Here is a 12065-nt window from a genome sequence, read left to right as displayed (position 1 = left end):
AATTAAATAAACAGACACCTTCTTATACCAGCGTCTGGTGCGTCGGGAAACTAAATAGGGAGCCAACATCTGGTCATTGAAGTCCACCTCTCCCATGTGAAGGTTATAGTCGTGGACAGAGAGGGGTTTCACAATGACTCCAGTTGCCCTTTCAATTTGGACAGTCGTGTCTGCGTGAATGGTGGACAGAAGGTAAACGTCCCTCTTGTCCCTCCACTTCACCGCGAGCAGTTCTTGGTCACACAAGGCAGCCCTCTCCCCCCGTGCAAGTCGGGTACTAACGAGCCGTTGGGGGAAGCCCCGGCGACTAGGTCGCGCGGTGCCACAGCATTGAATTCCGACTAGATGTAAGTGCCGAAAGAGGGCCACGCTTGAGTAAAAATTGTCCACGTATAAGTGGTACCCCTTGTGGAGTAAGGGTGACACCAAGTCCCAGACAATCTTGCCACTGCTCCCCAGGTAGTCAGGACATCCGACCGGCTCCAGTTTTGAGTCATTTCCCTCATAGACCCTAAAGCGATATGTATAGCCTGTGGCCCTTTCACAGAGCTTATACAGTTTGACCCCATACCGGGCGCGCTTGCTGGGGATGTACTGTTTGATGCCAAGGCGCCCGGTAAAATGTACTAGGGACTCGTCTATGCAGATGTTTTGATTAGGGGTATACACATCTGCAAATCTGGATCACAAATGGTCTATGAGGGGCCGAATTTTGTGGAGCCGGTCATAAGCAGGGTGGCCTCTTGGATGACAGGTGTTATTGTCAGCGAAATGCATAAAGCACATGATGACCTCAAAACGTGCCCTGGACATTGCAGCAGAGAACATGGGCATGTAATGTGTTGGGTCTTTAGACCAATATGACCGCAATCATTTTTTTTTAGTTAGACCCATGCTGAGGATAAGGCCCAAAAAAAAATTAAACTCGGAAACTGTGACTGGTTTCCACCGGTAAGGCTGGGCATGGAAGCTTTCCGGATTGGCGGTAATAAACTGTGTGGCGTAGCGGTTGGTTTCTGCCACAACTAGGTCATAGAGATCCGCGGTGAAGAACAGCTCCAAAAACTGAAGGGCCGATCCTAAATGAGCCGTCTCCACGCAAACTCCAGACTGGCCGGTGAAAGGGGGCAATACGGGTGCGGCGGAAGCAGTGGAGTGCCAATTAGGATTTGCCAGCACCTCTGGGAGACTAAGGGTTCTACGGGCCTGTGAACGCTGTGGCTGCGACGGGGGAGTTACTGCACGTGCCACCGCTTGAACTGCCCTTCTGGTGCTCGCCACTTTACCAGGGAATACGGCAGTGCTGGTAGAAGGTCCAGGATGTGCTGCACTGCTGGTGTATGCCGCACCATAAACAAGATCAGCGCTAGCACCACTCTGCTGCAAATGAGGCTCATCATGCGGGGTATGCAGAACCCTGACATGGGATCGGGTACGCCTGACCGTAGCAGGGACCTCAACCTCGTCATCTTCGCTAGCGGTTAGACAGTGCTCCAGCCTAAAAAAAATACCTAGTAGCCATTGGCTCCTGAACTGAAAAATTTAGGAGCCAAATCAAATTTTTAGTCGCCAAATCGAAACTGAATCAGAATTTTGGTATCGTGACAACGCTACGCCGATCAGATCGGCGTAGGGTTGTTTTGAAACCATAATTTTGATTCGCTTTCGTCACCATAAAAAAGTATTGCGATACTCAATACCGCGCAAAAAAAAAAAAAAAAACACACCAAAAAAAGCTGCGTGCATTTCGCATTTTATGAAACATTCGACCCATAATAGAACAGTCCTGTCCTATTTTTTGGGGTGACAAGGTGACTAAAAAATGGCAAATGCTCACCGCATAGGAGATATTTTTGAATAATTTAATAGTTTGGACAGCGCTATGTAATATGTTTATTTATTTATTGTTTATATATTTTATATGTAAAATTGGGAAAGGGGGGATTTAAACTTAATATTTTAGGGTACTTTCACACTAGCGTTTTTCTTTTCCGGCACTGAGTTCCGTCCTAGGGGGCTCTATACTGGAAAAGAACTGATCAGTGTTATCCCCATGCATTCTGAATGGAGAGTAATCCGTTCAGGATGCATCAGGACGTCTTCAGTTCAGTCATTTTGACTGATCAGGCAAAAGATAAAACCGCAGCATGCTACGGTTTTATCTCCGGCGAAAAAAAAATGAAGATTTGCCTGATTGCCGGATCCAGCATTTTTCCCCATAGGAATGTATTAGTGCCAGATCCGGCATTCAAAATACCGGAATGCACCCGCACTAAATCCGGACCCATTCATTTCTATGGGGCTGTGCACATGAGCGGTGATTTTCACACATCACTTGTGCGTTGCGTGAAAATCGCAGCATGCTCTGTTGTGCGTTTTTCACGCAACGCAGGCCCCATAGAAGTTAATGGGGCTGTGTGAAAATCGCAAGCAAGTGCGGATGCGGTGCGATTTTCACGCATGGTTCCTAGGATGAAAGTCTATTCACTGTATTATTTTCCCTTATATCATGGTTATAAGGGAAAATAATAGCATTCTGAATACAGACTGCATAGTAGAAGGTCAATATAATAAACATTATATACACCCCAGTATAACAAACATTGGTGGCGCAGTGCGCCCCCCCCAACACCCCAGTATAATAAACATTGGTGGCGCAGTGCGCCCCCCCCCCTCAAAATAATAAACATTGGTGGCGCAGTGCGCCCCCCCATCACCCCAGTATAATAAACATTGGTGGCGCAGTGCGCCCCCCTCAATATAATAAACATTGGTGGCGCAGTGTGCCCCCCCCAATATAATAAACATTGGTGGCGCAGTGCGCCCCCCCCCCCCCCCCTAATATAATAAACATTGGTGGCGCAGTGGGCAGTGCCAATGAGGGTTAAAAAAGAAAAAAATAATTTACTCAACCCTAACCCACCTCCTGTATTTGTATAAGAAACGTTGGTGGCACAGTGCGCCCATAAAAAAGTCACCATAAAAAAGTATTTCGTCACCATAAAAAAGTATTGCGATACTCAATACCGCGCAAAAAAAAAAAAAAAAACACACCAAAAAAAGCTGCGTGCATTTCGCATTTTATGAAACATTCGGCCCATAATAGAACAGTCCTGTCCTATTTTTTGGGGTGACAAGGTGACTAAAAAATGGCAAATGCTCACCGCATAGGAGATATTTTTGAATAATTTAATAGTTTGGACAGCGCTATGTAATATGTTTATTTATTTATTGTTTATATATTTTATATGTAAAATTGGGAAAGGGGGGATTTAAACTTAATATTTTAGGGTACTTTCACACTAGCGTTTTTCTTTTCCGGCATAGAGTTCCGTCCTAGGGGGCTCTATACTGGAAAAGAACTGATCCATGCATTCTGAATGGAGAGTAATCCGTTCAGGATGCATCAGGACGTCTTCAGTTCAGTCATTTTGACTGATCAGGCAAAAGATAAAACCGCAGCATGCTACGGTTTTATCTCCGGCACATGATCCATCACCATGGTAAAAGATCATGTGATGGATCATGTGATGACTGGAGTGACGTCACCACAGGTCCTGTTCAGCAAAGGAGACAGAAGGAGATGCCGGGCAGCATTTTTAAAAATTTTTAACCCCTCCAGCGCTATTTTACTAAGCATTCTGTATTCAGAATGCTATTATTTTCCCTTATAACCATGTTATAAGGGAAAATAATAATGATCGGTTCTCCATCCCGATCGTCTCCTAGCAACCGTGCGTGAAAATCGCACCGCATCCGCACTTGCTTGCGGATGCTTGCGATTTTCATGCAACCCCATTCACTTCTATGGGGCCTGCGTTGCGTGAAAAACGCAGAATATAGAGCATGCTGCGATTTTCACGCAACGCACAAGTGATGCGTGAAAATCTTACAGGGGGGTGATCAATGACAGGGGGATGGACAGGGGGGTGATCAGGGAGTCTAATATGGGTGATCAGGTGCTAAATAAGGGGTTAATAAGTGACAGGGTAATGTGTATGTGTGGTGATTTGGTGCTACTTACAGAGCTGCCTGTGTCCTCTGGTGGTCGATCCAAGCAAAAGGGACCACCAGAGGACCAGGTAGCAGGTATATCAGACGCTATTTTCAAAATAGCATCTGACATACCCATTTCATTGGTTATTAAAAAAATCCACAGCCTGCAAGCCAATGATCGCGGCCGGCAGGCTGCAGATGAACTTCTGAACTGTGCGATCCTGTGAACGCGCGCTCCTGCGAGCGCGCGTTAACAGGAAATCTCGGCTCACGCGAGATGACAGCCGCCGGGGGCCTTCATCAGGCTGTTCTCGGAACTGCCTGCCCCCGCTGACCGCATTTGTTTCAGACCGGCTCGCATCGCAGGCACAGGTAGGGGCTTACCTGTGCCTCGCCGGCATTGTGAGTTAAGATGGCAGCCCGCGTGTGTTCGCGGGCGAACAATGCAAACTGGACATCACTGGTGGTGACCTGGCAGTGAGTGGCTGACAGCAGACATCTCCATGCATTTCCTGTGTGTCCAGCCGGGACTAGATAGAGGGAACCCATTAAGTGTCGCAGAAGCAATGATGGGGGATTGGTGAATGATGCTTTTTAAGACTACATTCACACGACCGAGGGACAGCCATACTCGTGTAGCGTACCGCAAACCGCGATCCGCAAAACCCTGGCACAGGCTGCGTGCACTCTGCATCGCAGTGCGGACCCATTGACTTCAATAGGTCCGCAATCCGCAAGATTCGGCCGAAGGTAGGACATGTCTCATTTTTTGCGGAGCAGAGGCACGGATCCAGAAGTAAACAGTAGAGCTTTAAGTCAATCTGCAGTCTGCAACACAGGAACGGCCATCTCATGGTTTTGTAATGTGGCCTAAGGGGAACAGAAACGAATGGAAGCCCTTCCATGTCCGTGCCTCTGCACCGCAAAAGATAGGACATGTCCGCATCTTGTGGATTGCGGACTCATTGAAGTCAGTGGCTCTGCACTGCGATGCAGAGTGCACGCGGCCATTGCCCATGTTTTGTGGATCTGCGGTTTGTGGTCCGCAACATGGACATGGTGGCCCTGCGGTCGTGTGCAGGAGGCCTTAAGGGTGTATTAGACACCCCGATGCTGCAAATGATTGTTGGGAGGAAGCGTTCAGTAACAGTTATTTTCTATTAATTTACTTTTTTTTTTATTTCCACTAGGACATTGCAGTATCTAGCATTTCTCCTCCGGAATATGGCCTGGAACAGGATGTGGTGGAAGACAGACCTATTCCAAAGAAAAAGATGCGTAAGGCATTAAAGAGAAAAAAGTCTGGAATCAGTAATAGAAAGAGGGTGCATTTTTGTTCCCAGTTTCCAAAAGACGTAGGTGAGAACCATGTATTCATTACTGTGTGAGTGTACATGAATACAAGTGCTGATAAGATATTTCCATGAAAAAACTATTTGAAGGCTGGTTTCAGATGGCCATAACACAGTTGTACCACCCCATGCACATGATGGTATTTGTGGTACTTGTCACTTAATTCTATGTGCTGCCCGCATCTGTGTGGCTGTGCCTCAAATGATAGAACATGTCCTATTCTTGTCCGTTTTGGAGACAAGAATATGTATTTCTACAACAGGGGTCAAGAAAATTGTAGGTTGCACACGGCCAGTGTCTGTATTTTGTGGATCCATGGTTTGTGGACCGAAATAAGGATACGGCTGTGTGCAGGAGGCCTGATAGGGTTGCAATACCCAGACCTCCTTTAGTTTTGCCGTAGGAAACGTGCATCACCTTAGACCCTTCTGATGACCTAGGGACGATTCAGTAGAACCACAGAAGGTCTAGGTATTGTGTCTGTAATCCAGGCGCTAATTTTTTTTACAATTCTGTAATCCAGGCAGAATTGTATAGAGAAAATTGAGTCCGTAGAACGTTCTCAGTGATTGACAGCTTGCAGTGTATATACACTCACAAGGGAAAGCTGGACTTAAAGGGGACCTGTCACCAGTTTTATGGTGTCCTAACTAAGGGCAACATAAATAAGTGACTGATTCTCTTAGAAAAATGCTGGGTCACTTTCTTTAATTGACCGAGTCAATCTGCCAACATCTTGTATTGAAAAGCTCCAGCTGATAATGACGAGTCATGAATATTCATGAGCTCCTGACTATCCCCGCCCACCTGCTGCTGAATGACAGTTATTTTCCATATGAATCAGCAGCAGGTGGGCAGGGGAGTGGCTATAGCTCTGAATTAAATATACGCTGGACTCAATGACATCACGCCGGACTCCAATCAGCTCATTAGCATGCGGCATCTTTGTGTGTATATTATGAGATCACCATCTGTTACACCAGTAAGTGAATACATCTAAGGCACTTTTTATTAGTTAATGATTTTATATAATTAGTTAGATTATAATCAAATATCCACATGACAGGTTCCCTTTAAATCAGGGAAATAAATATTATACCTAAAGAAGACCCCCGCTAATATTTTACTTGTGTCAGGAAACAGCTATTTAGACATCTGTATTACTCTATTATCTTATTCCTTTCTTAGTGAAAAAGCATAATTCCTTGTGTTCAGTTAGCACACGTGATGCAACGTTAACCCCCTGCACCTAACCTGTCTTTTTGCTCCAGCAAGGGGTGACCATCTCAAAATGTGACCCACTTCCTGCTGCCGTTCCTGCAGTGAGGAGGTGTGGCTAGCACACAACATGGCTACAAAACCCAGTAGCAGCAGTAATCCTACCTTAAACCATTCACGAATCAGTGGCTACCATATGCGCTGTCTGCCAGCTGCTGGTGAGGTCCCCCTAGAGAGTTGGAGGGTTTCTTCTCCTAATTCTGGAGGCCACAGTCTGGTGTCTTCCTCCTCTACTTTCCATTATCACCCAAAACAGTGGTCTGATCCTAGACCAGTGTTGGCGAACCTATGGCACGGGTGCCAGAGGCGCCTCTTAGAGCCCTCTCTGTGGGCACCCGCACCCTGCATAAAGTCTAAGGTGTACTAATGTGCACTATGAACAACACAGGCAGCGCATTGAATGTAGGCAGCGCATTATCGCTAAATGATGAAGTACATGGAAGATATACTATATTGAACTGTATTCAGGTTAAATTGACGTGTTAGCACTTTGCGATAAATAAGTGGGTTTTGGGTTGCAGTTTGGGCACTTGGCCTCTAAAAGGTTCACCATCACTGTCCTAGACCCAGCCTCCTCACTTGCCTCCCTGACAGACTCCTGAAGGACCTCTGCGGACTATCTGATGCAGGCTTTTCCTGCTTCTCCTTGTGCCTGACTGGTTAGTAGGGAAGACTTTTTCACCATCTTCCCTGCCCTATCCTTGATGCTCCCAAGATAGCTGCCCATTCTGAAACACCAGAAAATGCAGTGCTGGTAAATACTGCTCGAATCTGTGAGTAGGTTGTAGTGAAGATAGACTACCAGATTGTGACCAACTGAGCATTAAAAAATCCATTGAGGGCTTATTGATGTTCCTCACAAAACTGTCCACCAATCTGCCCAGTAAATGAGACAGGATTTTACATGATTGTCCATCTCTGAACACCGTTCAGAAGGGACAGCAAAATGTAGCATTCTAAGAAAAAATTCACAAAAATGATTGTTTTATATAGAATCCAGTAATTTCTAAACCAGACGCATCAGAAAAGTTGGCACACAAACAAGATATGTGATGACAGTGGGGGTTCTGAGTCCCCCGTATGAATTGAGCAGCGGGCACTCATGCACACCATCACTCCATTTTATGTCTATGGCATTGATAGGCTAGTACAGCGCTTGGTTATCACTGTCTCCACCATGTGGTTTGTTGGCCAACCCTTTAAGCTCGGTCATTTCATCCCTTCTTCTTCAGCAGAGGTTCAGTCCAGCATTGGAGATTTGGTGTTGGCAGCAGAGTTGATGGAGAAAGCAAATGAAGCAAATATCCAAGATGTGGGTGATCGAAATGAATGTATTGTGCATGACCATGGAGATTACTGTCTACCCGACAACCCTGAGCTCTTGAAAGAGATGGTGAGAGAGCTGAAGAACACATGTCATCAGCAGAGCCAGAGTCTGCAGTCATTACAAGAAGCACTTCAAAACACAGAAATGCAATGTCAGCAACTCCAGGTAATTCCACACCACTAATAGAACGAACGGAACAGAATATCCTGCACAACAAATAGATCTAATATAATATCCTTTACAAGTAAATAATATAATATCCCTTACAAGTAAATAATATAATATCCCTTACAAGTAAATAATATAATATCTAGTACAGCAAACAGAAGCAATATAATATCCAGTACAAGTAAAATAACTACTATAATATCCAGTACTGTTAAAGGGGTATTACAAACAGGAGCAGGAAAGTAATTGTAAAAAGTGTGTTAAAGGGCATCTGTCCGCAGATTTGTCCCTATGACACTGTCTGACCTGTTACATGTGCACTTGGCAGCTGAAGTCATCTGTGTTGGTCCCATGTTCACATATGCCCCCATTCGGAGAAAAATTATGTTTTAATATATGCAAATTAGCTATAGGAGCAATGGGGGTGTTCTTATAACTAGAGGCTCTGCTCTCTCTGCAACTGCTGCGCCATCTCCACTTTCATTGACGGGACCAGGCAGTGTAAAGATCATCATTGCCTGGCCCTGTCAATCAAAGTGGAGAGGTTGCGGCAGTTGCAGAGAGCGCACAGTGTTATTGCAACGCCCCCGTTGCTCCTAGAGGCTCATTTGCATATATTAAACCTTCATTTTTCTCAGCAATGGGGGCACATATGAACATGGCACCCACACTGATGCCTTCAGCTGCCAAGTGCACATGTAACAGGTCGGCCAGTGTCATAGGTACAATTCTGCTGACAGATGCCCTTTAATTTCTCCCAAATTCTTGTTCCTAGGACTCGTTGATGCTTAAGTAAGTACAGGAGTTGCATATTGCAGCAGTCAATGTTTATGTCTGTCTGAGAGGTGTCATTTTGGAGGTCAAAGTGACTTCTGTCTGGCCTCTGTTTGCCTTCCACGTCCCTCCCAGGTCCGTCTGTCCATCATACATACCAAAGGTATGTGTGTCTTAGGTTATGTTAACACAGCTTTTTTTCATGTCTAGGTCATGGCGTATTACACAATAAAATACACTCCCGAACAGCATCCTATTGATTTCAGAGTGAAATGTACGCCATAGTTCATACAGTCATGTCACTTCTTGACATGTATTCCGTGTCTAGTATGTGGAGGGTTGGAAACACACATCAAATATTATATAGTTACATATAGTTACATAGTTGATACGGTTGAAAAAAGACATAAGTCCATCAAGTTCAACCAAGGGATATTGAATCCCAGAAGGAAGTGAGACTCAGATTTCTACACGTTTTTATAACCATTAGGGCTCATGCACACGACCGTATGTCCTCCGAGACATACAGTCCGTGAGTGGGCCATATGTCCCGGAGCGGCATACATTGTGTGCACGGGAGCGCACAGCATCATAGGCCGCCCGCAGGGCTATTGTCCCATACTCATAATATCATATGAGTGCGGGACAATAGTCCCGCGGGCGGTCCGATGCGCACAGTATCATAGTAACCTATGATGCTGTGCGCTCCCGTGCACACAATGTATGCCGCTCCGGGACATATGGCCCACTCAATGACCGTATCTCTCGGAGGGCATACGGTCGTGTGCATGAACCCTTAATGTTGTTTACTTTTAAGAATTCATCTAAACTCTTTTTAACTGTCCACTGTTCCCGCTGTGACCACGTCCTGAGGAAATCTATTCCACAGATTCACCGTTCTTACAGTAAAGAAGCTTTGGCGCTTCCGGAGACTGAACTTTTTCTTCTCCAGTCGGAGGCAGTGCCCCCTTGTCTTTTGAGGGCATTTTACATGGAACAGTTATTCACCGTATGGTTTTTTTATGGCCCATTTATATATTTGTATAGGTTAATCATGTCCCCCCTTAGGCTTCTCTTCTCAAGACTAAATAAATTAAATTCTTTTAATCTTTCTTCAGAACTAAGACCCTCCAGGCCCCTTATCAGTTTATAATCACAGGGTACAACCTGTTGTAAAACGTAGCTTTTAATCTAATTTATACATAAAATAACAAACTCCCATAGACACACATAGAAAAAGAACAAAAAAAGTTATAACCTTGATGACATGAGATGATGCTGTAATGTCCAATAACATGAGTAAATGATGGACGGAATGGTCAGTCATGGATACTGATCTGTCCCTATACCTGGCCCTAGGCTCGGATCACCTGCCTATGAACGGAATAGCCGCCCTGATAAGGACGATCCCGTGTTCTGGAACCTCCTGGTGGGTCCTAGATAAACCCTAGGATGCAGGTTGGTCCCTATTAGGGGGCCTACACTAGGTACACAGAACACAAAAATTACAGTATAAGGAGCAATAGACCGCCCACATCCGTGGATGCTGCGTCTCGTGGGTGGACTATTGCTAGCAGGAACAACGTCATACAAGGTTTACAGACAACCACATGTGTGATTATCCATGAGTATATATATCATCAGATAAACGATATCAATGTGTAATCTTCACACACCAGAGTAATTGTGTGATATTATTACACTCAGAAAGGCCGCACACATTTGTACAAGCTAGTGTATAAGTAAGATATATACACACACCCTAGGCACCAGGAGCACTGCCTCCTAGATTGGTGGCATACAGTCAGGTGCCAAAGTCCCAACGCGTTTCACCCTAATTGATTGCCGGGTTCCTCAGGAGACATATTCTAGTACAATGCTGTTTATTTGGCATCGGTAGGAGGTAGCAAAGCAGTCAGCAAGCTCCTCAGTTATGATGACATACTTTGACCAGATTATTTACTGGTCAATTCAGTTCATTCATAAAATAGCTTGAGAAGGTCAGATATAACGACCGTATTAGAGGACCTTTGAAAAGCACAAGGTGAGTAAATCAATTGCCATAGTAGATATAGAGCATAAGGTACAGACTCAAACAGGGGTAAACCGACTCATGCAGGCATAAGTGGTTCCCAGATAGATAATTGGAGTGACAACCATCTAAGACAATCTCATCTGTGCAGTACCATGTGTAATAGACACTGAGATAGCAAACAAGTAACCAGATACTACTTGCATGTCCGGATACAGCCTCGGAGGACCCACACTGTTCATGGGGTTAGCAGTATCACTCCAGCCGTAGTCCGTGTGCACACTATTGGGGGCAGAAAAAATAATAATAATCAGCATTCTAAGCCAAATAAGGCCATAGACACCAACCTGTAACAGGTAAGAAGAACCCCCAATGCTCAGCCAAACTCACGGATAATGGTGCCTCACTGGTCCTGTGTGTGAGGTCGCCATGTAGGAAAACCCATTCTGTTTAAATCAACCACGCACAGTTAGCGGTGGGAGGGGCCGGACATATCCAGCCCTCAGTTGGGCGTGGACTTGTGATGTAAGGTGCCCAGTGAACGCCCATATTGGGTGTGTACAACTCCCTGGATTACTGACAGCTCCCATATTTAGTACGTTTTGTGTTGTATTGCGCCGTGCGTCGCCCATATAGGATGCGCCTCACAAACATAGGTCAGATTAATCCTGGTAATGTTGGTAATCTAACATCCACCTGACGGCATCAGAGCAATGAGTGGTGACGTCACCGAAAGGACCCGATCACATGGTCTGGTCGGCGGAGCGTCATCAGCTCAGTGTCAGGGCCCAGCCTGATGACGTTGCCGGTCACCTCCGATCACGTGGCTAGGCAAACATAGTGAAGCACAGTCAGGTGCTAGCGGCGCTCCTGTTCTATCATGATGTCAGTCCGGCCCAGTAAGATAAACAAAACTCATCATAATAGACATAAAATATATATAAGGAACCGTATTGCATCTGATTTATGCAACAGGGGTGCACAGACCATGTGTTTGTAAATAAAAGACAGTTTGCATGAAATAAGTGCGCTGAGCACAAGCCAAAAATGAGTAGTGTTGAGGCAGCAAATGGGACAAAACCACGTCAGATACACAATGCTGGGAGGGATAATATTCATGGGATTGGTACTGGGAGG

At 45.4% G+C, this 12065-nt stretch overlaps 1 protein-coding gene across 2 annotated transcripts in view; it reads left to right on the top strand.

Annotated features, from left to right (window-relative positions):
- LOC121002862 overlaps nt 1-12065 on the top strand; it is a 42616-nt gene that overhangs the window by 8469 nt on the left and 22082 nt on the right. Inside the window, exons 2-3 of one of the 2 annotated variants that reach the window (XM_040434492.1) lie at nt 5187-5355; nt 7860-8119. In XM_040434492.1, coding sequence (XP_040290426.1) covers nt 5187-5355; nt 7860-8119 — 429 coding nt within the window. The remainder of the gene's footprint in view (nt 1-5186; nt 5356-7859; nt 8120-12065) is intronic. The other variant, XM_040434501.1, reaches the window with a different exon arrangement.

This window comes from Bufo bufo, chromosome 1 (assembly GCF_905171765.1).
Source record: "Bufo bufo chromosome 1, aBufBuf1.1, whole genome shotgun sequence".
NCBI classification, from domain to species: Eukaryota; Metazoa; Chordata; class Amphibia; order Anura; family Bufonidae; genus Bufo; species Bufo bufo.
The sequence above is the reverse complement of the archived record's forward strand: the minus strand, read 5'-3'. Positions and strand labels throughout refer to the sequence as shown.